This window comes from Saimiri boliviensis, chromosome 3, assembly GCF_048565385.1.
Source record: "Saimiri boliviensis isolate mSaiBol1 chromosome 3, mSaiBol1.pri, whole genome shotgun sequence".
Lineage (NCBI taxonomy): Eukaryota > Metazoa > Chordata > Mammalia > Primates > Cebidae > Saimiri > Saimiri boliviensis.
The window spans coordinates 47,633,564-47,658,827 of NC_133451.1; the positions used below are offsets into that span (position 1 = coordinate 47,633,564).

The 25,264-nt window shown below is 42.7% G+C and overlaps 1 protein-coding gene across 7 annotated transcripts in view; it reads left to right on the plus strand.

Annotated features, from left to right (window-relative positions):
- Positions 1 to 4,352: 4,352 nt before the first annotated feature.
- DCUN1D4 (defective in cullin neddylation 1 domain containing 4) overlaps positions 4,353 to 25,264 on the plus strand; it is a 73,215-nt gene continuing 52,303 nt past the window's right edge. For 2 of the 7 annotated variants that reach the window (XM_074396112.1, XM_074396114.1), the window contains exon 1: positions 4,355 to 4,497. In XM_074396112.1, coding sequence (XP_074252213.1) covers positions 4,473 to 4,497 — 25 coding nt within the window. In that variant the 5' untranslated portion in view covers positions 4,355 to 4,472. Of the gene's footprint in view, positions 4,498 to 4,878; positions 4,951 to 25,264 lie in introns of those variants that run through there. The other 5 variants (XR_012516831.1, XM_074396116.1, XM_074396115.1 and 2 more) reach the window with 4 other exon arrangements.

Genomic DNA, 25,264 nt, shown 5'->3' on the forward strand with positions numbered 1-25,264 from the left:
GAGTGTGGTGGCATGCACCTGTAATTCCACTACTCAGGAGGCTGAGGCAGGAGAATCGCTTGAACCCAGAAGGCAGAGTTTTCAGTGAGCCGAGATCCCATCACTGCACTCCAGCCTGGGCAACAGATAGAGACTGCATGTCAAAAAAATAAATGAAGAAAGAAATAAAGAGAGAATAAACTGAAGACCAGCATAAGAATATTAGAAACAGGGAGTCTGGCTACTTAGGGGCACTTTCATTTATTAGCTGGGTGGCAAGTTACTGAAGCTCTTGAAGCCTCAGTTAGCTTACCTGTAAATTGAGGATACTGTTAGCTATTAGTACTCCATTGGGTCACTAATGATTTAAGTGGAATGTTTTAAGGTTAAGTAGGATGATATACCAGTAAAGCACTATGAGAGTAGTGCCTGTCACATAGGAAGCATTAAGAAAGAAGCTGTTATCACTTGGTACAGCAAATTCAGTTGGTTATATTTGGAGAAAGAAAATTATCTTGCCCTCTATGGATAAATTCTCCTTTTCGAGGGGGTTTATTTTCATTCCAAAATGCTAGAAACCCACTTAGGCTGACTTTTTATTACTAAAGGAGTTCCACCAACTCTCTCACTGTAATCTAAGGCCAAATTAATTCCTCCCTGTCCTGTGTTCTTTCTTATTCTCTCTAAATCTTAACAGGAACACATTTATCTGCCTGTGCAAACCCGACTGATTTTCAGTCTTGAGGACTATGCTATTCTCCTACCCCCAATCCCAACACATGCAGGAAGATCATGCTACAGCAGGATTAGGGAAATTGAGGGGAAAGCTTAACATTTGATTGAAGAGCTGTGCTTTTTTTTTCTCTTACTAGACTTTTTCATATCAAATTCAAATCTAGGCTTAGGGCATTTCAAAATATATCTGATTAAAATTAATATTGTACAACTAATAAAATAGAACAATTCCAATTAAATTAGGTATCATTCACATGAAGTAATTTGCTTCAATATTACCTTAAAGCAGTAACTGGATGAAATGAAATGGCATAAAGACTGCATCTGCAAATATCTCTACCTATCACAGCCCCAAGATACTCAATTATTAATTTTTTTTCTCCAGAGATCCAAATATAGATGTACAAAAGTATGGCATTATTATCTCAGTAAACTTCTCTACAGGGATCATGCTCTTTGGGAATGCTACTGATGAGAAAAAAGTTAAAATATTGAATTATATAGTGAAAAAATTCCTGACTGAATTTCATAAAAAAAGAAGGCGACATTTCCACTCTGAAGCAGACTTTGTATTAGATTGGCATAGTAACTTTCAGATGGGAAGGGAGAGTAGTTTACCTATCTTTGGAATTCAAATCTTTGATATTAGACAGTGTGGTACAGAGGAAACTTGAATTTAAGTACTGCTTTGTTATCAACTAGCCGAGTGACTTGGATTAGACATTTAACTCCTTTGGACCTCAAATCTCATGTTTTTATTTTATTTTAATTTATTTTTCTAATTTTTTTTTTTTTTTGAGGTGGAGTCTCGCTCTGTCACCAGGCTAGAGTGCAGTGGCGTGATCAAGGTTCACTGCAAGCTCTGCCTCCCGGGTTCAAGCAATTCTGCCTCAGCCTCCCAAATAGCTGGGACTACAGGCGCACGCCACCACGCCCGGCTAATTTTTGTATTTTTAGTAGAGACGGGGTTTCACCATGTTGGCCAGGGTGGTCTTGATCTCTTGACCCTGTGATCCGCCTGCCACGGCCTCCCAAAGTGCTGGATTACAGGTGTGCGCCACCATACCCGGCCCGCCTCATATTTCTAAAACGAGGAAGTTGGATGTGATAATCACCAAGGTTCCTCCCAGAGTTAAAATTTCACATTATAGTAAACATTCATTTTAAGGAGTATGGTTAACCAGTGCCTATTACAATATTTGAAAGCACTGTACTAGGTGCTAGGTAAATAAAAAGATAAATGTAACAAGTTTCCTGATCTCAAAGGTTTATATGGTGTGGATTATTTAAATAACCAGGTAATATTTGCAGTGTGTTATGTAACCATTTTATAATACTTTGTAAAACGTGGGACAGTGAGGCTCAGCCGACTAGGAATGAGTTTTGCCTCTCAATCCTTAGGTTGTAGCTGACTCTCTATAAAGGTCTGGGTAAATTACCTCTAAGTCTGTTTTTTACTTGAAAATAGTCATACTGACTCAAATGAAAGCAGTGTTGAGAAATAACATAGGTTGTACAGTCTACAAATTTTTATGGACACCATACAAATGGTAGGCCACTGTTGGGAGCTGGGGCAAAGCAGCTGATTCATCCTTCATCTAGCTTAACCCTTTTACACATTAGTATAAAGTATGCTGCAAATAAATTAACAGAGCAAATGACTAGCTATAACTAAGTAATTGTGGGCTTACTTTAATTTAGAGGTGTCAAGAAGGAAGCCAGTTTCTGTGCAAAATCTCGTGTCTCAGCCTTTGAATACCACAGTAAACAACAACAAAAACCCCCACAAATAAGACACATACAAAAGATCTGAAACTTGTATAAAATGACGTATAATTTATTATTTCCTAGATGTAGATTAAGCTGTAACAGAAATGGCAAAAAGAATGCAGGAGCGCCTTCCCTGTTCAGAGGAAGGGCATATTCTTACTGGTAGATTTGCCCAACAAGGAACCCCCTGTCTCAGGGTCCAGAGGTATCTACCCATCACTGTGGGGGTCGGCTGAGCTTCTGTCATGATAAAGGTGATCAATAGGAATAGTCTATGAGAGATTCTTGTCTTGAGAAGGAACCTGAAGTAAATAATAAGTAACTTCAGGTACAGTTCTGAGATTCCATAAAGTGATTCATGAATGTTTGAATGATAAAAATATGATATAAATAAAATTATAAGGATGTAATTTATTAAAGAGAAATTAGATATTAAGAGGGAGGGAGCATATTACCATGGGAGCGCTGTGGAACACGGAAACTGGTTTGTTTAAGCCCCTTCCAAATATTTCGTTTTTGGCATAACGTTTATGTCCTGATTTGAAATCTAAATTTCAGAGCCCAGAAACCCAAAAGCCTTGGGCATAGAACTCTAAAACCAAAAAGACTGCGAAGACTGCGTTCTGTCACCTGTGATTTGTAGTGTTACCAACTCTTTAAGGCTCCCAGAAAGGGCACGGCCTTGGGATAGGAGGATGCGGTGTACATGTGTTGTGGGGTTTGGTTGGGGCGATGGGGGTGGAGGTGAGATAGGGTTGTGGTGGGGGGAATCCTCCGTTAATATCTCGAAATACTGTTCTGTTACCATAATGTAGTGAGTGTGGTAAGTTTGTTTCAAGTATTGAAAAACTAGGGCAGAACTCATAAAAATGGTGCAAATTCTTGACAGGGTCAGAATTCACGAAAATTAAGTCCCCATCTGCCAAATAACAGCCAGTTTCGGTATCTGGTCGACCTCTCCGCGTCAGTGACAGGTTTTCTTAGATGCCGGCGGGGGTCTTACGCGGGCTGGTGGCTGTCCCCGGACTTGTCCCTGTGCCAGGCTGAGTCCGCAGCTCAGAGCGCGGCCCTGTTGTTTTCGTCTGCTGTCTGGGGAATACAGATGTGTATGACGGACAATGCCTGTGGCATTCGAAGCCTCTTTAACAGCCATTTGTGACCAGGGGAAAGAAGTGTGCGGACTCTGGAAAAGAGGTGCATTTCGAAAGTGGGGAGAGGATGGATCTTCGTACGAGAAATAGGAATTTGCTCCCCACCAGAGGGTTTGCTAGAAATGAAGACGCGGCAATTCTTGATCCAGTTTCCTACGGTAGGAAACAGCTGGCAAGAGAGGTCCCAGTCCAAGTTCGGCGTGAACCGGGCTCCTGCAGGGAGGCGTGGGACAAGTGATGGGAGACCCGGCCGCGTCGCGCTGGGCGCTAGGGACGGGCGCACTTCCACACTTGCAGCAGCCGCTACAAACCGCCCCAACTCCGCTGCCCTTCTCGATCCTTGGGGGAACACTCCGCGTGCTTTGTTCCAGAGGCCGACCCAGCTCTCCCGGTGGGTCTCCAGTTCCACCAATCCGGCCCGCCACTGGGCGGGGTTTCAGGGTCAAGGTGGACCAATTCCGCAGCTTCGCCCCTACACGCGCTCTCGGACCCCTGGGGGTGACTGACAGCAGCCGGGCCCAACCCTCTGCTCCGGAGCGAGGCCTCTGCCAGAGGCGTTACGGAGACCAGGCCCCAGGACCAATCGTATTGCCCCATGGGGGGCGGGGCCTCTTTGCCAGCTTCAGACCGGCGGTATCTGCGCTCCTTTTGTCAAATGAGAAACGCGGCGGGGCGGCCTCTCAGCCGCGGTTCAGCCAATGGAGAAGGCGAGATGGGCGGGCTGGGAGTGCCCGGCGGCGGGTCCTCAGCTCCTAGCTGAGGTGCAGTAAGCCGGTGGGGGGACCGCGAGGCGAGCGCGGGAGCCTGGGCGGCGAGCGGGGTGTGAGCTGCCTGAAAATGCACTCGGATGCCGCCGCTGTCAGTGAGTAGCGGAGAGCCAGCCGGCGGACCGGGGCTGGGCGGCTGCCAGCACTCGCCACTCGGCTCCCGCAGCCCCCGCCCCACGCCTGCGGTCCCGAAACGTGCCGGGAGCCCCTGCCCGGGGCCGGGGCGGGTGGTGACGCTGCGGGCGGCGTGGGGCGGGGGCGGGCGCGGGAGCGGGCGCGGGGGGAAGGGGCCGGCCTGCGGGGAGGGCGGAGGTGAGGGGGGTGGGGACTGGCTCTCTTTCAGTGTTGGGGGAAGGGGGGGCGGGACGTGCGATGAAGGGCCGGGACCGGAGTGTCCGGGGTGAATGGAGGTGGAGGCGGCGTTGGGCTGTAGCAGGCTGGGCCGGGGGGTGGCACCGACGGAGAGAGGGAGGGAGCGAGCGAGCGGGGCGCAGGGGTGAGGATTTCCAAGGGGTTGAACGGTGCGGGCGGCTCTGTGAGAAAGGCGGGTGAGTGCGAGGGGGGCGCGGGGGCGGGGACAATGGGAAGAAGGACTGGATGGCGGGGGTGGGGGGAACAATGGGGTGGGGAAATGGTGGCAGTGGCCGAGCGGGGCTGGAGGGCAGGCGAGGGGATGAGAGCTGATGTAACGGGAGAGCGAGGCGGTGGGAGGGATTGGGGTGTAATGGAGTAGTTGGGGAGTCCGGAGGGCGGGAGGGGCGGTGGAAGGCTGGTGGGTAACGGAGAGTGATGGGAGAGGAAGCTGTTGGGGTAGTGGGATGGGGCAGGTGTGGGACGGTAAGGCGATTGGGAGGAGGAGAAAAAGGTGGGGAGGATTTGGGATGGCAGAGTGGGGGCAGGGGTAGAGAAGATGGAGTGGGGGTGAGCAGCTAGTTGGGAAGGAAGGGGAGGTGGGGTGGAGTTGAGCAGAAAGAGGACTGTCATGTCCAGATTCGGTCCGCCGCCAGGTTAGTGGATATCAGACTGTGCTTGGGGGAGGTGCGTCTTCTCCCCGTCTTGACAGGGTCCCTGGAGGGGGGAGCCCAAGCTTCGGGGAGCGAAGAGGAGGGGGCGGGGCTGAGGTGGAGGGGACTGGGTAAGTGCCCCAAGGTTGGAACTGGCCCCGGTTCTCTCCGGGCAGCGGGAAGCGAGGTTAGCGCTGGCGCGGGCTCCGGCTGCGGGACTAGGAGGCGGGGCAGGGGTGCGGGGTGCGGGTTTTCCGTGGCAGGAGCCGTATGGGTCGGGCCCTGAAGGCCGGGTGGGGGGCTTGGCGCAAGGGAGGTGTCGGGGTCTCCGGCAGTCCGTGGGTTTGGTAGTCTGTGACGCAGTTGTCTAATTTCTGGCCACCAGGTGTGGGGGTTGGTGCCATGGAACCCGCTTCCCTGGAGAGAGGGCCGGGCCCGAGGCCGCGCGCAACGCCCAGGGGGCGCGACTTTTCCCAGGCTTGCTGGGAGGGCGCTTGAGGGGTTTCCTTTAGGGTTTGTCTCCAGTCCACGGGTGTGAAAGGGAAAGGCGGTCCCGCGGAATTCTGGGACTTGTAGTCCGGGCCGCGGTTGGGTTGAGTGCACGTGGGTAACTGTGGAAACGAGTCCCAGCATGCAGCGCTCCCTCGGAGCCTCCCTGCTTGGCGAACTCGTGCTTTATTCCCCGGCCAGCCCCTGAGCGCTCTCAGGAGGCGCTCTAATCCCCTGGGACAGAGCGGTTCCCCAGCCCTTCTCCCTTGGGAGAGGGAGAGCCAAGCCAGGTGCAGCGCTTTCACACTTGGGTTCTTGATCCCCAAGTGAAATCCCCCCCTGCATTTGGTGGCCTTACTTGTAGAATGTGCTTGGTCTTGAACCATCATGCGTGCAGGTTGTGGGAAAACATTCAGAAAGCAATACAATCTGAAGCAGCCTTTAGGATGGTGTATTTAATTGTGGCATCCAGTGTATGTAAGCACTGGGTTCAAACATGATCTTACATAAATACGGGATCACTGGAGGCACATGTAACCCTTGTAAAGATAATATATGTGTTGGTATTTCTTGGGCTGTTTGAAAAAAATACCGGCTTGAAATGAATTGAGTGATGGAGGTGGCTTAATGGAGTTGAGGGTGAAAATGTGAAGGGGAGCAAAGGGAATTTGAGACATCCTCAATTTCCAAAGAAGCTTGGAAAGCAAATGAGAACAGAGGAAGATAAACTGTATAGAAAGTGGAGAACCTTAAGACTTTTGTTTGCGTGTTTTGTTTTTAGCTACAGACTGCAATTCCTTCTCTCCTTAATATTAGAAATCTTCCTCTCCATAAGTAGACTCCCAAAACATCACATCCTTCGCCAGTTCCCTTTACTGTTTACTGGGAAGGGACTAAAGAATCTGTAATGTAGAAGACTAAGATTAATGCAAAGATGATAGATTATTTTATGTGATATATAAGGCATTATGAAACTATTGGTAACGTAGTCACTAAAGAAGAATATTGTAATTACTCTGATGATGAAAAAAATTACCAAGAAATCCTAAGATTTGGAAACCTTTTGGTGTGGTTACAAATATACTAAACTTGCATACTTGATTGTTTGATGGTTCTTTTCATGATGTATGAAAAATTGGGCAATGTGTGTGGTGTTCTTGTGTAAATCGTTTGTATCTGTCTGTCGTATTTTACTTAGTCGTGTGGCGAAATATCCTGGAAACTCTTGGTAATATATAAATATGTACAAAAATGTGCATTTAATTATGGAATTTTTTTCTCGCAGAGGATAAAGTGATGAGGTTGAAAAACATGCAAGACCTGTAATTGTCTTCAAGATGGTGTTATAGCTTTCCCTTTTTCTTTTGTTCTATTATATCCCAAGGGGCAGGTGCTTTTTATACCCATACAGCCCACTTCCCTCCATTCCCCAATGCCCTAGGCCCCTACACAGCATCACCTTACGCTTTCTGCTCTGGGTTTTAGGTTCTTTTTTGATTTTTGGCCCTTGGGGAGGTCCTTTATTTTCTTGTGAACCTAGCTGTGCATTTAAACAGATGTTTCTTACACTTTACCCAGAATTTTTGACTGTTTTATATTAGGAAGGAGTTTTAGGTAATCTTGTCTGTAGCATTGCCAGAAAAGAAAGGCCTGCCTCATTTTCTCTATCTTAGTAGACTTCTGTTCATTCACTCTCTCTTTCCTCTGTTCTTAACCTCTGTGTGCCCGTACTGGCGCTTGATTATATTTTTTCAAACTTTATCATGATCTCCTTTTTTGTTTTTATATTAAGTTGCTCCCAGAAGCTCTTCTTGGCTTATTGCCTTCTTCCTGGCTACATGTTTGCATTATTATCTCAATCATCATCTCCTGCTAATTATAAGTAATAATTAACAGCTAATAATCCTGCTAACTCAGCAGTGTAAAAATCAACCTGTGAGAAACTGACCTCATGATGATCTCTGTTATGTCAGTTAGGATGCCTTTGCCAAGCTACAGTGCTCAAATTAATGGCTTAAATAATAGGGCTTATTATTGTTTAGTAGCAAGAAACCTAGAAATGGTTCCAGAGCTGGCAGTGGCTTAATAATGTCATTAAGGATCTAGGCTCTTTGCGTCTTTTTCTTCTCCTATTCTTAGTATTTTAGCTTTTATTCGGCATGGTTGGTTTGCCTCATGTTTGCAGTATGGTTGCTGTAGCACCAGACATCATGCCTGGGTTGGAAAGCAGGGAAGAAAGGAGCATATTTCCTTACAACAACTTGTTAGCAGAGAGGTCTTTTGCAGAAACTCACTTTGAAGAGTTCCATTTCAGTGTCATTGGATCGAACTGATCTCACGCCACTGCTCGTTGTAAGGAAGGCTGAGACAGTGAATGTCTGGCATTTTCCAGCATCTCTTGTAGGATATGGCCTTTCCCAGTGTGGGAGAAGGGTGAGGAGATGCGCTGGGTTGGCAGCTTGCAGGTTATATCCCTGAACCAGCTACCTTGGCCCACTGTCTCTGGCTTGGTCTCAACCTTTATGTTGATTTATTTTCTGCCTTATTCTGAAAGAACTAGGGGTGACTTATTAAATATAAATAAAATCCTGTCCAGAGAAGGAAAATGTATATATAGACTTATAAGGTACACAGAAACACTTGCCGTATGTTAGAAATATTTGGCTCTGAGCTTAATAGTCAAAACGAGGAGAACAAAACTAATAAATTTTACTCATTTGGTTAATGAAACTGCAGTAATTTTAATAACTCACACTGAGATCCTGGACATTTCTTATCCTCTTCTTCCCTGGTCAGTGGTAAGGAGAGATTGCGTCTCTTCCCATGCCCGGCCTCTCTTTCCCATACCCATTGCCATGGCCTTATGCCTTTCTCACACTGTTGTAATTATCAGCAATCCATTTTTTATTTCTTTCTTTCTTCTTTTCTTTCTTTCTTTTTTTTGAGGTGGGTTCTTGCTATGTTGCCTAGGCTGGACTCACACTCCTGGGCCCCAGGGTTCCTTCCACCACAGTCTGAGTAGCTGGGACTATAGGTGCACACCACTGCACCCAGCTCCAGCTGCCCTCAGTGCTGCTGTTGTAGAATTTTTCTCTACTGTGCTTCCTCTCTAGCAGACTCTCTCTGTCCATGGAATCTCTGTGGCAGTGCTTCCTTCTGTTGCTCAGTTTTATGTTACATAACAATAGCTGCTTGTTTACTTCTGTTTCCCCTCCCCAATTAGTTTATTACCTTTTTGAGATCTGGGACCATGTCTTAACCTGGTATCCTCCTTAGCATCTAGCATGATGCCTTGTGTGGGTCCCCAAACATGTATTGAGTTGAACTTAAATGGTCAGCTATTGAATAATTTATGTATTGTCTAGAAAAATTAATTCTTCCTTTTGCTGTTGTTTTTCGTTATCTTTAGATATTTTTCATCTTTAGATTTTTCTTCAAGGAACACAAGCTTTCACCTATTCATTCTTTGCCTTTTTTAGACAGTTGTATGCAAACTAATATTTCTTTTTCAAATACATGCCGATAATCAGTTTTAGAGAAAGCAGCATGGAGAAATTCTGAAGGAGAGAGTAAAATGCTGGTGACGTGCTGAGGGAACAGAAGTGTTTGTGAATGTGCACACGTCCATTTCTGGTCTCTCTTGTGTCAGCATCCTACCTGCAGAAGGTTAAGGCAGCATTAACAGGTCTGATGTTAAGGGGCCTAGGTTGTTTGTCCTTTTCCTTTCTTTTTGTTTTATATCCATAGTCTGGTCCTAAGAACTTATTTCTTAACAATATAGTAAGATTGCTGACAGTCTTTCTTCATTTAGAGTGTCAGTTGAAGTTAAAATTTACAGAGTAAAATTTTCTGTGATGAATCTGACATAAATGCTGGTAACTTGTTATAGTTGGTCAACTTGAATCGATGTTAATTCGTCTCATAGCTTGCTTTTTTTTTTTTTTTTTTGAAACTCACATTAGGAAAAGTACCTCTTGAGAAGTATTCTAAGCAGAACATACATTTAAAAATGTGTTTTAAGAGGAAAACATTGAAATGCATCTTAAATAGAATTAGATATTTTAACAATTTGCATGAGAGGTTTAGAGGTAGCAAAGTATCTGCTACTTCAGGTTTGAATTGCTTTTAATCAGAAAATGCTGTTAATGAGTTATGTTCAATCTAGGAAGATAGGCTTGTCATTTGTAACTAATGTACTGAATAAAACACTAGATATAAAAAAGGCCCTGCCCTCCTCAAATAGCATTACCTGTGGTACGATTTATTTTAATTCTGCCTTTGAAGATTTTTTTTTTCTTGTGAATGCTTTTTGTTGGCCTGTATCAGTAGGATTTGCAGAGACAGGGAGTAATCCATTTGCGTCTGTAATGGACATTGTCCGTCTTGTGAGGCCCTGACTCTTGGTCTGATTGGGGAATTCTTACCCTAGCAGGTAGATCTTCTCAGACACACTCACCTGACACTGTGAACCTGAGGCTGGAAGCAAAGGAAGAAGAGGAGCCTATGTGACCATTTTCTGGGGGATGCACGGTGGTGGCTGCCATGCTGCTTCTAGAGGCAAGGTCTAGTTGTTGCTTCGATATGGTGCAGTCTGCTGTGTGCCCTTAGGTATTTATGGCCAGTGGGCCTAGTTCTCTGGAGATTCTATGAACTGTCTAAAAGTGCCACTCCCCCACCACTCTTCTGTTTAAATTAGCTAGAATTGGTTTCTGATGCTCTCAACTAAGAATTCTGATACTTCAGCATCCGTACGTGTCACTGTCACTGGTCGGATACATGGTATAAGCCCTTGTGAAGGGCAGTGATGTATCTTTTTCATCCTGGCTGCTTGTGCACTCTGATCAGAGGTGACCTAGAGGACTGGAGGAGGACACAGGCGATAGCCGCTGTGGGTGGCGGGAGCTGTCTTTGCTTGTGGTCAGGCAGGACTCAGAACCACACACTAGCCAGCCCACTGGGTCTCACATGCCACTCTTCACTGCTGCTTTTTCCTAATTACTTCTTTGTCCCCCAAAAGTTGGGATACCAAGGAGCAAATACCTAACTCCTTGTGCATTTGTTTTGGCTCCAATGTGGGAATATTAGCTATGGAAATGTGTGTGTGTGTGTGTGTATGTGTGTGTATGTGTGTGTGTGTTTGTGTGTTTTAGTGGAATGTTTATTTTGTTTAGCCAAAATTTTGATATACCAAATACTTTTCTAGACAACTTCATTGAGGCATACTTTCACTTATTGTAAAATTGTACATTTCAAGTGTTGTTTGGTGAATTTAGCACTACTAAATTAAGATATAGAACATTTTAATCACCCCAGAAGTTCCCTTGTGCCCCCTTGTAGTCAGTGCTTCTCCCCCTGCCCCACCACCACAGTTGTTGGCTTGAACATACGTCATCTTAGGCCTCCTCTATATTAGTTGATGATTTGTCGCTTTGCTGTTCCTGAGACTATTAGAGTATAATAAAAGCATGATAAATCTCTCTTTTTTACTGAACTATTAAATCCAAAGAAAAACTACCAGTGCTATATAAGTTACAAATCTGATAAATAATACTTTGCCACACAGAAGTGTTTCGAGTTAGATGACTTGTTCTGGTGGAATTCTTTCCATTGGATGGCTATTCTGGCTTCTCTGTGGCCTGCAGACATGCAGTGCTAGGGTTTTCTCTGTGGATGTCATGATGTCTTTTAACTGTTACCTGGGTCAGGTTGGGAGGCAGGAAAGCCAAAATGGCTGGATTCAAATCCTTGCTCTGTCATCTCCTAGTGGAGGGACTGGAGGGGAGTTACCCAGCTGCTCTGTGTGCACTTCAGAGCCCTCACTTGTAAAAATTACCTATAGCAGGCTGTGGAGTTGCTGAGTCACCAAATGTTTATTGGCACCTACTGTGTGCCAGGCCCTGCTCTTCATCTTTCATGAAGTTTTCATTCTAGCATAGGGAAGGGGGCAGATAATAACAAGTAAATTATGTAGTATGTCTGATAGTGAGAGAAAAACAGAACAGGGTAGGGGTGCATGTAGGCACTCCTGTGTGTGGGCATGGGTTGGGGTGGAGGGTATTAATAACGGAGTCAGGAAGGGCTTCACTAAGGAGGTTTTAAGCTAAGCCCTGTTGGAGGTGAGGGGCTGTTCCAGGCAGAGAGAACACAAATGCAGAGGCTTGGAGTGGGAACAGGCCTGTATTTGAGGAACAGCAGAGGCTGGGGTGCTTGGAGTAGAGTTGTGGGAGTGGGTGGAGGCAAGAAAGTAGGAGGCGAGATCATAAATGGTCCCAAGGATTAAATGAGATGAAACACATAAAATGTTTTTGTTGCTTATAATTACTGCGTGATGACAGTCTCTTAGGTAGGCTTTAAAAAATAACCCTTGAGGAGAAAAGAGGTTGTAAGAACAGAAGCAAGTGAGGCATTCCCTCAGCCATTCAACAAACATTCAAGGGGTTTCTTGCTGCCAGGTGCTGCTGTCACAGACAGCACTGTGTGTTTGGTGGGGGTGGTACCTGGGTTTCAGGAGCTTCCTTCAGTGGGTTCAGTGTAGAGACAGAACGAATGTATGCATGGGACAATGCCTGCTAGGTTAGAATGGATGTGCCCAAGGGGCTTTGAGAACATGTGTGGAAGGGTTAGCAGTTGTCATGTGAGTATCCTTTGAAGTTGGATCATGTGAAGAACAGGATCTGTGTGCTTGTGCAGGTGGCGCATGGGGTCAGGTGGAGGTGCTTTCCAAGCCCAGTGAAAGCATGGTGGGGACAGAGAGATGTGGCAGGAGAGTGGGTGTTTGGTAGGCTAGAGTGGAGGGGAAGGTGAGATGCACGGCTAGGCAGGAGCTGGTGGCAGGGGTCGAGTGGAGGGCGGTGGAAAGGCCTTAAAAGAGGCACCAGCGAGAGAGTATGAGTGGAAAGGAAACCAGAGAAGGAAAGAGAAGTCGGAGGCGGGGCATAGGGAGGGAGGAGGAGCAAAGGGGAACGGGGAGGGACTAACATGAATTCAGTGATGATCTTGGATTTGCTTCAACTGCTTTGCCTGCATTAACTCATTTAATCCTCACAGCAACCCTCAGTAGGTTAGGGACTGTTTTTGTCCCCATTTCACATATGAGGAAGCTGAGGTATAGAAAAGTTAATTCAACTTCTCAAGACCACACAGCTTATAAGTAGTGAATTGAGATTCTAACTCAAGCATTCTGATTCCTCTACTGCCATTGAAATCATTCTTGGTGACCCTCTACTGCCATTGAAATAATTCTTAACATTTTATTTGTGCTTTTCGTTGAACCCCGATTGGAACACTGAATGTATATTGGAATTATTATTATTTTTTGTTCTTGTCACTGGCCTATGAATGATGATGACAGAGCCATTTGATGTCATTATCTCTTGGTTCTTTTCTTCTTGGAATGAGTCCTGGCAGGATCAGGATCTGGGATTTCCGAATCCCTTTTTCCTACTCTTCTTCATCACCTTTCATTTCTGCCTGTTTGCTACAATGAGAATAGGCATTTTAAAACTGACTTTAAGTGTGAAACTGAAGAATTGTGGCAAAGTATTTGCATCCTCTTTCTTAACTAATGAAATAGTCATTTTTAGTCTTCTTAGATTTTATTTAAATAGACTTGTTATTCTTAAATATAGGAGATCTCAACGACATTGCAGCAAAACTAGAAAACAACTTAGTGGAGCTACTAACATTTTTGCATAACATTTCTGAAATTATTTTTCTCCTTTTTTTCTGTAGATTAGGGTAAGTTTAATGTTTTATTCTACATAGGCAATTCCCAAAATTAAAGCACAGATCACTTCCTACTGACTAAACAGGAAACTGGGGATAGTTGTTACTTTCAAGTCCAATGGCTAATAAATTAGTAGTTTTGAACACCATCACCTTGTGATCTCTTTTGCTCTGTCTTTTTGCAGTTCTAGGTAATTCTCAATATTAAAGCACAGATCACTTGCTAATGACTAATTAAACAAGAAACTGGTGATAGTTGTTACATTCAAGTCCAATGGCTAATGAATTAGTAGTTTTAAACACCATCACCTTGTGCTCTCTTTTGCCCTTTTTGTAGTTCTAGGTTCAGTCTGTCTCAGTCTTTTAGGTTCTAAGAATAACTGGGATAAAAATAATTAAGCTTGATTGGTACATAATATGGACCAGCACTGTGCTAAGTGCTTGGCATGCACCATCTCATTTAATAATCCTCACAATAGCCTGGCAAAGAGGGTTCTGTTATTTCTGTTTATGGATGAGGACACGGGCACAGTGAAGTTTGGAAGCATGTACAGGGTCACTCAGTTAGGACTCAGTTGGAGTTAAGACTCCAACCCAGGTCTTTCTGTTGCCAGAGCTGATTGACCAAAGTCTGGGCTCATTTGACATTAGTGAGATGAAAAGAGTTTTACTCTGAGACACCCAGTGATTCTGTGTTCTTCAGTGGATAGTACAGATTATTCGTGCTCACCTTCAGTGGGTAGGTGGGGTAAAGAGAATGTATCTAGGGCCCTTTGTACCATATCATATTGGGAGTGCAGCCAGACTGGGTATCCTGAAGTGACTGAGTCCCTTGGGATAGCACCAGCAGGCACAGGCAGTGTGGTGGGTGATGGGTGGATGCTGCCTCCCTTGGGCGGATGGTTTCTTCTCCCAGCCCCTTTTATGGGTCCTGTGAGAGGAAGAAAAAGCCAGCAGCAGCAGTATGCTTGGATGGCTTTAACTTTGGATCAGTGTTCAATGAAAATGCTGAGTCACTTGCAATGACCTGCTCCCTTATCAGTTTTCTCCCTTGGCTTTTGTGCCATGTAAATAGCAAATATTTATTGATGAGGAGAATGAAGTTAGTTAACACCTTCCTCACCTGTCAGTTCTTTTGGTTTTAACCCTGCTTTTCAGCTCTGTAGTCTTTTCCCTGGACCTAGGCCTTTTCTTCATGTGCTGATGGGGTATGGTGAATGAGTCCTGTCTAGCGGTGCTGAGGTTGTTCCAGGAGTGGATTGGTTACTGGGAGGCCAGGATTGAATTGAGAGTCGGGGATAGAACCTACTTCTCTGGTTGCACGTTAGAATCATCTGGGCTGCTTGAGAAACGTGCTGCCCCACACCCATTTTTATTTAATTGATCTGGATTGGGGCCCTGGTATTGGTGTTTTTCAAACTTCTTAGGTGATTCCACTGTGTAGCTAATGGTTTCATTTAAATATTAATAGCTTAATTAGGAAGCTGGGTTTAGTTTGGGCTGTGGGGATGGGGCTCAAAAGATGCAGCGGCTCCCCCATGGGCCCTGCACTGGGCAGATCACACAGACCCTTCCTGCTTGCCTATGACATAATAGCTAACACTTGGTAGTGCTTCCTCTGTGCCATGCACTGTTTGAAGTACAGTGTAGCTTTGACTCACTTAGTCCTCATGACATCCTTATGAAGCAGGCACTGTGATTACCCATTTTGTAGAAAAAGAAATTCCTACTTGTAGCCATGAAGGACATGTAGTATGAAACTGACCCATAAACGTAGCTTTTGGTTTTTCCTAGGTTTACGGTATAGAACACATTTCACATCTTTGTGTTTTAATAATTTAGTCTCAAATGTGAACATACTTGTTTTTACAAATGAAACTGAGACCTGTGCCATGTCATATAGCTAGTGACTATCAGTCTATAGAGTTGTAAGTTGGTATTGTAAATCATTTAAAACACTACTTTTTAATGCTTTTGGCGTAGATTTTACTTTATCGTGCATGCTATATTTCGGGTTATTTGAGTTATAACTCATTTTTAGTGTGATCTTTTTTACTTAAAATTGCATTTTGTACTTTTAAAAAACATGTACTATGATCTTTGAGTGCATATTAGATCTTCATTGACTTGTGATGTGGCCTGCCTCTTCACATTCTGGCTACTGTAACCCTTCAGGATACTAAGCAAAACTAATAGCATTTGAAGCATGCTCAAGTCCTGCCGTCATAAAACCCAAAGTCAGCACTCCTTCAAAGCCACATGCATTTCTAGTCTCCCCTTTACAGCCAGCTTATTCAACAAATTTTCTTTGCTTGACATAGTCTGTGTTTCTTCATCTCTTGTATGATCCTCAGCCCACTTTGTTCTGGTCTCAGTTCTATCACTGCAATCTTCTCTGAGGTCATGGAGTAACCTCCATGTTGCTAAATTTAGTGACTATTTTAAAAGCATTTATTCCCCTGTTTATTGGTACCTGCCTTGTGCTAGGCTTGTGCTGTTGTAAGTACAGGTTAAAAATCCTTTATCTGAAATTCTGAAACTCCAAATGCTCCAAAATCTGAAACTTTTTGAGTGCTGACATGACACTTAGAGGACATGTTCATTGTAACATTTCAGATTTTTGATTAGGGCTGCTCAACTGGTAAGTATAATATAAACAACACTACCTGAAGAAATCTGAAATCTGAAATGCTCTGGTCCCAAGTATTTCTGTTAAGGGATACTCTAAAATGCATTGGGATAGAGTGGTGAATAAAGCAAAAGGAAGTCCCCCTCCTCATGGAGCTTGGGCTCTAGGAAGAGTGACAAAGACATAAATAAATTTATAATATGTCAGGATCATGAAAGGCCTCATATTGTATGACTCCACTGAAATAAAATGTCCAGAATAGGCATATCTGTAGAGACAGAAAGTAGAATAGTGGTTGCCTAGGGGTGAAGAGAGAAATAGGGAATGACTGCTAATGAAAAAGGTTTTATAATTAGACTGTGGGGATGTTTGCACAACCCTGAATATACTGAAACCATTGAATTGTACACTATAATGAGTGACTTGCATGCTATGTGAATTATATTTCAACAAACCTGTTAATAGCAGGAAGTGGTAAGTGCTATGAAAATGCAAATCCGCTGGGAGATGGAAGGTACTGTTTTAGATAAAGAAGTTGCATGAGACATCTCTGATGAGTGACATTTAAATAGCTATTTCAGGAAAGATAGCTGCTGGGCCTGTGAACATCAAGGGTCATGGAGGCCAAGGGTCATGGAGGCTGAGGAGACGCAAATGCAAAGGCCCTGAGGTAGAAATTCACTTGAATATTCATGCATTCAGGTTGGAATGGAATGTGCAAAGATAATGGAGTAGGATGACTTAGATCAGATCATGTAGAGTCTTGTGAGGACTAGAATTTTTTTTTTCTTTTATGCTGCAGTAACAAATCCAGCATCTCAGTGACTGAAATAAAAGGTTGTTACATGTCCTTTGAGGGTTGGGAGTGGTCTCTGCTCCACATCGTTGACATTCTCATCCCTACTCTATCTGAAACCCACTAGAAAGAGGGCATGTGATTCTAGAAGGCAAGAAACAAGGCAAATCTAAACAGTGGCTCCCAACCACAGTGCACCCTTGGCTTTCACAATTTCTGTTTTCTGATATCACGTGGTAAAATTGACTTTTCAGGAGGCTGAGCCGTGTGACCCATGGCTTGGAACACCCTTAGGCATACCCTGGTAAATCCCAGTTAGAGAGACAGATCCCTGTACTTCAGTCGTGTTCTTGTTCTGTCCCAGAGACATTTAAATGAGTGCCAAGGTTAGATGGTAACCTTTAATTTTGCCCCACTTTGTTTTGCTTTTTTGGCAATAACATGGTCATTATTTTGCCCTTTCCTTCTGCCACCCTTTACAGGTTTATTTCATCATCATTGTCATCAAAAAGTATTTATTAAGAGCATAATATTATTTAAAACTTTTATGCTTGACCGAATTGCTTACTGATTGGCCAGCTGGAGTTTAATATTAAAATTCTTGATGACTCTTTAGTGACCAGAAGAGTAAATTGTGCTTAAAAATAGAAATTTCAACACTGGCGTTAAATCTTTTCTGAACCATTATTTCCCTAGGGAGAAAAATGGTGAATTGTTTTAGATTCAGCCAGTTTTAAAATATTTTTCTGTAATAGTAGATTATTTTAAGTTTGTGTGCTTGCTTATTGACAGCTTTGGGTTGGAAATGCTGCTGCTTTTTTCTCATTATGGAGTGTGAAGATAGATTGGAATTTTTGCTTTGATTGGAAATAAGCTAGAATGGAAGAAGTAGCCTTGGATTAAGAGTTAGAAGATACAAATTTTGCCCAGCTTGGCCATGGCTAGCTCTCTGACTCTGCTCAGGCTAATAAAATGAGAATGGACAAAAGAACATGAGCCATTGAACACCTTACTCACTCTCATCTCCCATGTGCAAGCCTATTAGTTTTTCCTTCACACTGCAGTTGCATTTTATATAGAGGTTGATTCTTAGGTTTGCATGGTCTCTGGTGCCCCAGTCAGAAATACAGATCCTTAGGAGATTAAATCTAAACTCTCAAGCAGGATTCACAAGTTCTACCCTATGTAAGGTGAAGATCATTGGTATTAAAAATATCATTGGAAACACTTGTGGAAGATTCCCCTTTGGAGGCTGTCTCAGAAGAATCCAGCACAGCCCATTCCTACCTCCAGCATTGGAACAGATCGCTGGCTCTCCATTTGGGCACCAGTTGAAGCATCTGGCTTGAACGTAGGGACCATGTTTTATGAAAAATACATCTCTTTAAATACTATACCGTGTTGTGAGATGCACAAAATCTGATTGGTATGTGGAAACTGAGACCAACAGGTGACTATTCATGTGTCACATCTCATGTTCATTAAGTAGAAGTGAGGGTGGGCAGTTACTGGGACAACTGAGATTTCATTTTGTCTCTTGCTTCCTCCTTTTTTTTTTTTTTGACCAAATGAGAAAAGTTGAATTTGTGTGAGCTAAATGTCTATTTTCTGCAACTCCAGTGTACTCAGGATCTCTCCTCTCCACTTTTACAGCCACTGTCTAACTTAAGGCCTTAGTCCTTTCCCACCTAAAGTCACTTCTAGTCATCTCCATAAATGGCCACTGTAAATCCAGGTCACCTATCATCCTTGCTGCACATTTGTTCTAGACTGATCTTTCCAAATAACTCTCCTGATCAGAACACTTTCCTGGCACCAAGACTCTCACAGGAGGGCTTCTCAGACTTCCCACCAATGGTTTCCTATGCAGAGTTTGGTGGAATAAGTTGTCCCAGGGTCCTGGGAGCACAGCTTGGTGTGGCAAAATTTCTTTCAAGTCTTTTGTCATAATTATATTTGTTTCCATGTAAGACTGCCATATTATTGTTGATTAGAATTGATGCTACTGGAATGTGCCATGCTTATGTTTGCATAGTCTGTGGTGTCCCAGTTGGAAATACAGATCCTTAGGAGATTAAATCTAAACTCTCAGTCAGGATTCACAAGTTCTTCATTTTCTGATCTTTGCCTTCCTGTTGAGTCTCCTTTTACCATGACGCTTCTCACATTTGAAGGTCACTTGAAGTGCCCTGAATGTATTGAATTTAAGCCTTGGTGCCTTTGTATCTGCATCTGTTCATTTGTTGAGTATTTATTGAGCACCTAATATGTGCCAGGTACTGTTCTAGGTATTAATATCAAAGGATACAGCAATGGGCAAGATTTAAGTCTTGGCCTTCGTGAAGCTTACATTCTAATGGGAGAGGACAATGACAAACATATAATGTCAGATGGTATTAATGCTGTAAAGAAAAGCAAAGCATGGTAAGATGATAGAGTGAAAAGGGGGCTCTCTGTTTGTTGGTCTGGCAAGGTTATGTAAGGAGGCAATTTTTAAGAATTTTAATTGACAAATAATTGTATGGAGTACAGTATGATGTTTTGATATATGTATAATTGTGGAATGATCAAATCAGGCTAATCAACATATCCATCATAAGTGATATGTAAGTGGCAACCTGATGAAGTGTGAGAGCAACAATGTTATTATTAGGGGGAAGAGGACTCACGGTAAAGAGAACAACACGGTGCAAAAGGCCCTGAGGTGGGAGGGTGCTTGGAGTGTTAATGGAACACTAGGAAGCTCACTGGCTGAGTAGAATGAATAAGGGGAGTCCCGGTGCTGTGGCTCTTGCCTGTAATCCCAGCATTTTGGGAGGCCGAGGTGGGTGGATCACTTGAAGTCAGGAGTTCAAGACTAGCCTGGCCAACATGGAGAAACCCGTCTCTACTAATAATACAAAAACTAGCTGGGCGTGGGGGCACATGCCTGTAATCCCAGCTACTCAGGAGGCTGAGGCATGAGGATCTCTTGAATTCGGGAGGTGGAGGTTGGGTTAGCTGAGATCACGCCATTGCACTGCAGCCTGGGCAACAAGAGCAAAATTTCATCTCAAAAAAAAAAAAAAAAACCAAAAAACAAAAAACGAATGAACAAAGGGAAGATGGGTAGAAGATGAGATTGGAGAAATTAATAGATGTAGAGTGTGCAAGGCTCTGAGCCTGTAGTAAGTTTTCTTTTGCTTTGAACAGCTTCCTGTTTCATCTGTAACTGTTGGGTGAGGTGGAATTAATTGTAATTTGTTCTACATGCTAACTAGTTGCCCCTCTACTTACTGAATTATTATTTCTTCTCCATTGAGTTTGAAATGTTGTGTATGTGTGTGTATGTGTGTGTGTGTGTGTGTGTGTGTGTGTGTATGTGTGTATGTGTATGTTTATCAACTCTGTCATTGATTTTTCTTCTTGCACACATACTGTAACATTTTAATTACTGTACCTGTATACCAGGTCGTGGCAAACTATGGTTCATGGGCCAAGTCCAGCCTACCACTTGGTTTTTATAAATAAAGCTTTACTGGAAAACAGCCATACTTATGTATTGTTCATGGCTGCTTTTGGGCTATGATGGCAGTGTAGTTGCAACAGAGACTGTATAACCCAGAAAGCCGCGAATATTTGTAATCTGGCCCTTCGCACAGAGTTTACCAGGCTGGGCTTTATACTGTGTATTGCTACCTGATAGGGCAAGTTTGTCCTCATTCTTCTTTTTCAACAATTTCTTGGCAAGCCTAACGTTATTTCTCCAGATGAACTTTAGAATCAATCTGCCAAGCTTGCCTGACTTCCTTTCTTTTCCCCACCTCTTTTACGGATTGAAGAACTGGGGAGCCAACAGGATAGGAATTTGATTGCATTAATTTGTGGTTTAGTGAAAGAAGTGATTGCTTTACAATATTGCATCTTTGTATTCCAGAAATATCTCTCTACATGTATATCTTTCAGCAAACTTGTCCATTTTGAACAATAAAATAATACATATTGGAGTTTATTCCTATACATATTATCGCTTTTTGTTGCCATTATATTGAGATTTTGTCCCAGTTACATTTTTCAAGTGACTATGGTATAAAGGGAAGTTTTTGCTTTCTATGTATTTAAATTCTGTTTCTAACCTTCTTATGAGAGGAAACTATTAGGACTGTTAATTTGTAATTTGTTTCTTTTGGTTGACAGTCATTGTCTGAACATACCAGTAATTGTTTTATTCCTAATGTTTATGTCTCTGTCTATAATGTGGAGTTCTCTTACCTAAGTAGTTTGGGGAACTGGACTTTGACCCCCTTGGTGGCATTGTGTGTTGTGTGTGTGTGTGTGTGTGTGTGTGTGTGTGTGTGTAGGTCACAGCAAACGATAGTTAAAACAGGCGTCCCCCCTACCCCCCAAAAAGAAACCAAGAACAAAACAGACAAGTTTATGCCCAGTCAGTAGTTGTTGGTAGTTTTAAGAAAATCCAGAAGTTAATGTAGGCAAGCTATTTATCAAGCCGGCTGTGCCTTTGCAGAGCTGATTGTTGCTTTTAATGCAAAATATACAGTTGCCATGTTGCACAGGAAGAGTCAGACTCAGCACTGCTTTACTATGGAGAGCCGTTTGATCATGGAATGCAGTTGACTTAACCCAGTATTTATCCTTTGGAATTGAAATATGAGCAGACGGAAATTTTTATGAATCAGTTAGTGCTTTCCAGAATACGTTCTCGGTAAAGCATTTGATCTTTACCCTTAACATCTATGCCTTAAGAGGTAAAATCTATTTTAGATTTCAAGGTCTATTACTTGCCGTGAGCACTGAACAGATGAACCATAAATCCAATGTGTGTTAACCTTTGTGAATTAAATCTTTTAATGCCATTTTTGTCTTTTTTTCCTCCTGAATTTGGGTCTTCTCCTTTACTTCTCCTTATGTTGGTGAGATGAAAGAAAAATTATCCATGTTATTGGTTTTATTTCTTTGTTTTGCTTTTTCCTTTTTTTTGGTTAAAGTGATGATGCGATGGTAACAATAGGGATTGGATATAGAAATGGATAATTGCTGACATATACTGTGTATTTGTGAAATGACCTGTTTACTCTTGTTGGCTTTAGTAAAGTAAAACTCCATATGTAGAACCTGATTTTAAACATAATATCTGTATTTTTATTCATGTGTGTTACAATCATCTGCAGTCTTCATTATGAGCATCAGTTGGTGGTGTATAAGTTACTGTAAAGAAATAGCTGAGACTGGGTAATTTATAAAAGAAAAGAGGTTTAATTGATTCCCATTTCTGTAGGCTTTATAGAAGCTTTATAGGAAGCATAGTGCTAACATCTGCTTGGCTTCTAGAGAGGATTACAATCATGGAAGAAGGCAAATGGGGAGCAGGCACATCACATGGCAAAAGCAGGAGAGAGACAGATGAAACTGACTTTTAAATGACTAAATCTTGTGAGAACTCACTACCTCAAAGACAGCACTAAGCCATGAGGGATCCGCCCCCATAATCCAAACACCTCTTACCAGGCCCCACCTCCAGCATTGAGAATTACAGTTCAACGTAAGATTTGGGTGGGGACAAATATCCAAACGATATCACCATCATAGCTATAAAGATGTACCAGGACACCTGCCTCAATTACAGAGGAAACTCTGACCTTGGAGTCATTGATGTGAGGCTAGAATTGGACCTAGGAAAGGTTAGAGATTATTTTAGGCAAATGTGTGGTATGGTATGAAGAATGGTATAAATAACAGTGGGTATTCGTATCTTTTTTTGAGCACTTACTATATTCCAGGCATGTAATGGGAGCCTGACGTGTCTAGGCATTGTAATAGGTGTCAACCATACAACAACATTATGAAGGAGAATTTCTTATTCTCATTTTACGATGAGAAAATTGGGAGTTAGGTTAAATAACTGGTAGACCTGAGATTTGAAGCAGCTGTTAGACTCCAGAATCAGATTGTGAAGCACAGTAGATTTTTGACAGGAATAGTGTTTGTGTGTGTGTGTGAGAACATGCACACACACACACATTTGGATTCTGCTGAGTATAGGGAGGTCAGTGGGCAGAATGTGGGGTTGGAAGGAAGGGTTTTGTGGAGTGGGGTGGTGAAAGAAATTTGGAATATGAGTTGGGCCCAGCTCATGAAAGTCCTGGAATTCCAAATTGAGGATAACTTGTATTTCTTGTCTTTTCTACTGCCACATTTATATAAAGGAGAGAGAAAGATATAACAGTTTTGGTTTATTTAGATTCTCTTAGGGGAATTTTGAGAGTTGAATTAATAGCAGGGTGGTGAAATGACAAAAGCGTAGCCTGGAGAGTTAGAAGAGACCTCATTGCTGGAATGGCTTTTGGCAAGCCCCTCTTTCTTTCCCCTCCCTTGCCTTCAGTGAAAAGAGAATCTAGAGCCTAAAGTTGTCTCAGTTTTTGATTTGTTTTTTTTTTTGGGGGGAGGAGGGCCAAAAGTTTAACTTTATATTTTAAGGTGATAATGAAATGAATAATTTGTCTTACCATGTTTAATCTGAGAGAGTACAAAAAGGGGGCTCTGGCTTGGTAGTAGATGGGGCAGAGGTGCAAGGGTTGGATGTTCAAGCTCCTCAACACCTCTTGCTGGTCCTGAGAGGCCTCTTGCTGGTGACAGGGCTGTTGCTTCTAGCTTCTACCCCTGTTCATGTTTAGCAAATATAAATGTAAATAAATAAGTCATAATACACATACTTTTCTAAACCTCTGTGCAATCGTATTAAGATGGAAAAATCCATATTCTGAGCCACATTATGCCATCATTTACCTTAAGCATGGCTAGGCTATTCAGATGCTAAACAATTCATGTGTGTCCATATTGGAGGGCCATTTAGAGCTTGAGGCCCTGCTCTGGCTGTCTCTCAGCTCAAGACGCTGTTTTTTGGGACTATTCCATATGGCTGGGACTGTGATGTGAGGTAGGCTGGAACAGTGCATGTGAATGTCAGGGGCTCTGCGTCTGTCAGCCCCTCTGCCCTGCAGACCTATTCAGACCTGGACTCCCGAGAAGCTTTAGAAGAGAAAGTAAAGCTTTCTAGCTGTGGACAGGGAAGCCAGCTTGCTTTTAAGGTTCAGAGTAGCAGCCCAGAGGGTCCAGCCCAAGCACAGATACCTGATACTGTAGCGTCTGCTCTTTGGGTCTGTTCTTTGGATCTGATACGTGTCCCAAATAAAATGTTCTAGTAAAGGGTACTGTTTTCCTTTCTTTCTTTTTATCAGAATGGTATAACTTGGAGAGTTACAGTATCTTTTCATGGTCATTTTCATACTAACGTTTACTAATAGGAAAGAAGGAACTAATGTAAATCCTGATATTTTATGAAAATACTTCCAGTGATATTTATATATAAAATTATTAATAAACTTTCAGCTTACATTTTTGTAGGCTAATATGTATACAAACATACTTTATAAAAACATTTGAAGTTGAGGCTGTGCATGGTGGTTCACACGTTTAATCCTGACACTTTGGGAGGCTGAGGCAAGAGGATCAGTTGAACCCAGAAGTTTGAGACCAGCCTGGCAACATAGGAAGACCCTGTCTCTACAAAAAAAAAAAAAAAAAAAAAAAAAAAAAAAAAAATTAGCTAGGCATGATGGTGCACACCAGTAGTCCCAGCTAGTCTGCAGGCTCAGGCGGGAAGATCACTTGAGCCTGGGAGGTTGAGGCTGCAATGAACCATGATTGCATCAGTGCACTTCAGCCTGGGCAACGGAGTGAGATCCTGTCCTAAAGAAAAAGAAAATAGAAAAAAATAAACACTGAATGTTGAGATGCTTTTCTATCATTTTCTTGCCATGAGCTTATTGTACGAGGGATTCTGGGGAAGAGAAGGAGAAAGTGAGCATTTCATTTGAGACTTATCTTCTATTTTTATGATTTGTTTAATTTGCTAACATTATTGATATCTTTTATTAAGTTCAGGTTCACTGCTGGCAGGATTTTATAGCTACTGAAGTATTTTTGTTTTACCTTAGAATTCACATGAAAATTTCATGACTTGAACATTTGGTTGGGAGTTTAACTTTATTGTCAGACTATTTCTAGGAGGTAGGTCAGTAATTGCATGTTTAAAAAAATTTTTATTAAGTATCAAATTAATTGAGATAGTATTTAATTATATCAGAACATTTATCTTCTGAGTTTTTTTTTTAGTATTTTGCAGTATTAGAAATAAATGACACTGAAATTTCTCCTTTTTC